Source organism: Octodon degus, unplaced genomic scaffold, assembly GCF_000260255.1.
Source record: "Octodon degus isolate 3935 unplaced genomic scaffold, OctDeg1.0 scaffold00056, whole genome shotgun sequence".
NCBI classification, from domain to species: domain Eukaryota; kingdom Metazoa; phylum Chordata; class Mammalia; order Rodentia; family Octodontidae; genus Octodon; species Octodon degus.
In genome coordinates this window covers 10,955,587-10,957,188 of record NW_004524632.1, presented here as the reverse complement: position 1 = coordinate 10,957,188, position 1,602 = coordinate 10,955,587, and the positions used below count along the sequence as shown (strand labels likewise).

Sequence of the window (1,602 nt, the reverse complement as noted above, 5' to 3'; positions counted from 1 at the left end):
GTCCTCCTCCTCTTCTTCCTCCTCATCCTTCTCCTTCTCCTCATCCCCCTCCTCTTCTTCCTCTTCCTCCTCCTCCACCTCATCCTTCTCCTCCACGTCATCCTCCTCCTCTTCCTCTTCCTCCTCTTCTTCCTGCTCCTCCTCCTTCTCCTCCTCCTTCTCCTCCTCATCCTCCTCCTTCTCGTCCTCCTTTTCCTCCTCTTCTTCCTCCTCCTCCTCTTCCTCCTCCTCCTTTTCCTCCTCCTCTTCTTCCTCCTCCTCCTCTCATCCTCCTATTCTTCCTCCTCCTCCTCTCTTCCTCCTCCTCTTCCTCCTTTTCCTCCTCTCTCCTCCTCCTCTTCTTCCTCCCCCTCCTCCTCCTCCTCCTCCTCCCCCCGTTTTCCCCTTGCACTGAGAGAACACTGTCTCCCATCTAAGACAGAGAATGCACCACACCGGACCAAAATGTACATACGAAGCTTTCGGTCCATTTCTTCACATCTCCGGACTTCATTCACGAACTTCCGCTGGAAAACATTCACATCTGGATTTAGCTGAAAAATAAGAAGACAGTACAAACCTTCCACTCCTGCACTGATTTCCTGTTTCACAAGCAACGCATCCTGCAAGTGAAAACCTCCCTTTCAGCAAGTGTGCAGTGCGACACTGACCAGAACTGTCCGCTGGTCCCTAGCGACGGCTCTGTGCCTGCCGCTACCCCATGCCAGGACCCCGCTGCTGGGACGCGGCACCTGGGGGCCCAAAGCTGCTCCTCTGAAAGCCCAGCGCATGGCGGCAGAAGCTCCATCTGCAGGGCCACGGGGACAGAAAGCAAGCCCTGTGTGTGTCACCACCCCAGGCCGCAGCGGCTGGCGACGGGCTACTCCGATCGCTCATGCCAGGCGCAGTGCTCAAAGCAAGGAGACCAACTTTCTGGGATACACAAGGAAGTTCAGTTCCTGTCAATTCAGTTCCTGCTTACTGGGAAACTTGCAGTCTAGTGCCAAAGAAAGGCAGGGACACAACGAGAAGACAGGGTAAATGAAGAGCTACTGTTGTTCAGCACCAAATGTGTGCCAGACGCTGTTCTAGGCCCGGAGAAAATGCCAAGCGCGTATGTGGGTGTGTACGCATGTCACACGCACGCTGCATTATGTCACCCAACTCATCACACGCTGGCTCCCTGGCTATGCGCACATTATACACGCACGCACATGTATGAGCATCACAACTGCACGTGCGTGTACGTGATTAGAAGATAAACTCCATAACGTGTGCGTTACATACAAGCACACACAGATGCATGTGCACATATACATACATACACTCCTGCGTTCCCGGTTCTCCTAGAATCTCGACGTATCACTACTTGATAGATGGGTTCTAAGGTAAAAAGGCAACACAAGCAATTAAGAGAACCACTATGATAAGCTACACCCTGGTCTGCAGCTTCCCGGAAAACAGACACGAACCAGTAATTATAATCTGCTGCGATAAATGCTGTTAAAAAGTATGTAAAGTCACTCTGTTGTAAAGCAGTTAACAATAAACCTGAGAGCTGCACCACTGTAACAACTTTCTGGTTGTTAAAATAGGCTTCTAGAAATTTTTTTTTTTTTTTTT

The 1,602-nt window shown here is 51.0% G+C and overlaps 1 protein-coding gene across 4 annotated transcripts in view; it reads right to left on the bottom strand.

The window, feature by feature from the left end:
- Atp6v0a1 (ATPase H+ transporting V0 subunit a1) overlaps window positions 1-1,602 on the bottom strand; it is a 54,643-nt gene that overhangs the window by 37,285 nt on the left and 15,756 nt on the right. For all 4 annotated transcript variants that reach the window (XM_023718075.1, XM_023718074.1, XM_004633784.2 and 1 more), the window contains one exon: window positions 455-533. In XM_023718075.1, coding sequence (XP_023573843.1) covers window positions 455-533 — 79 coding nt within the window. The remainder of the gene's footprint in view (window positions 1-454; window positions 534-1,602) is intronic.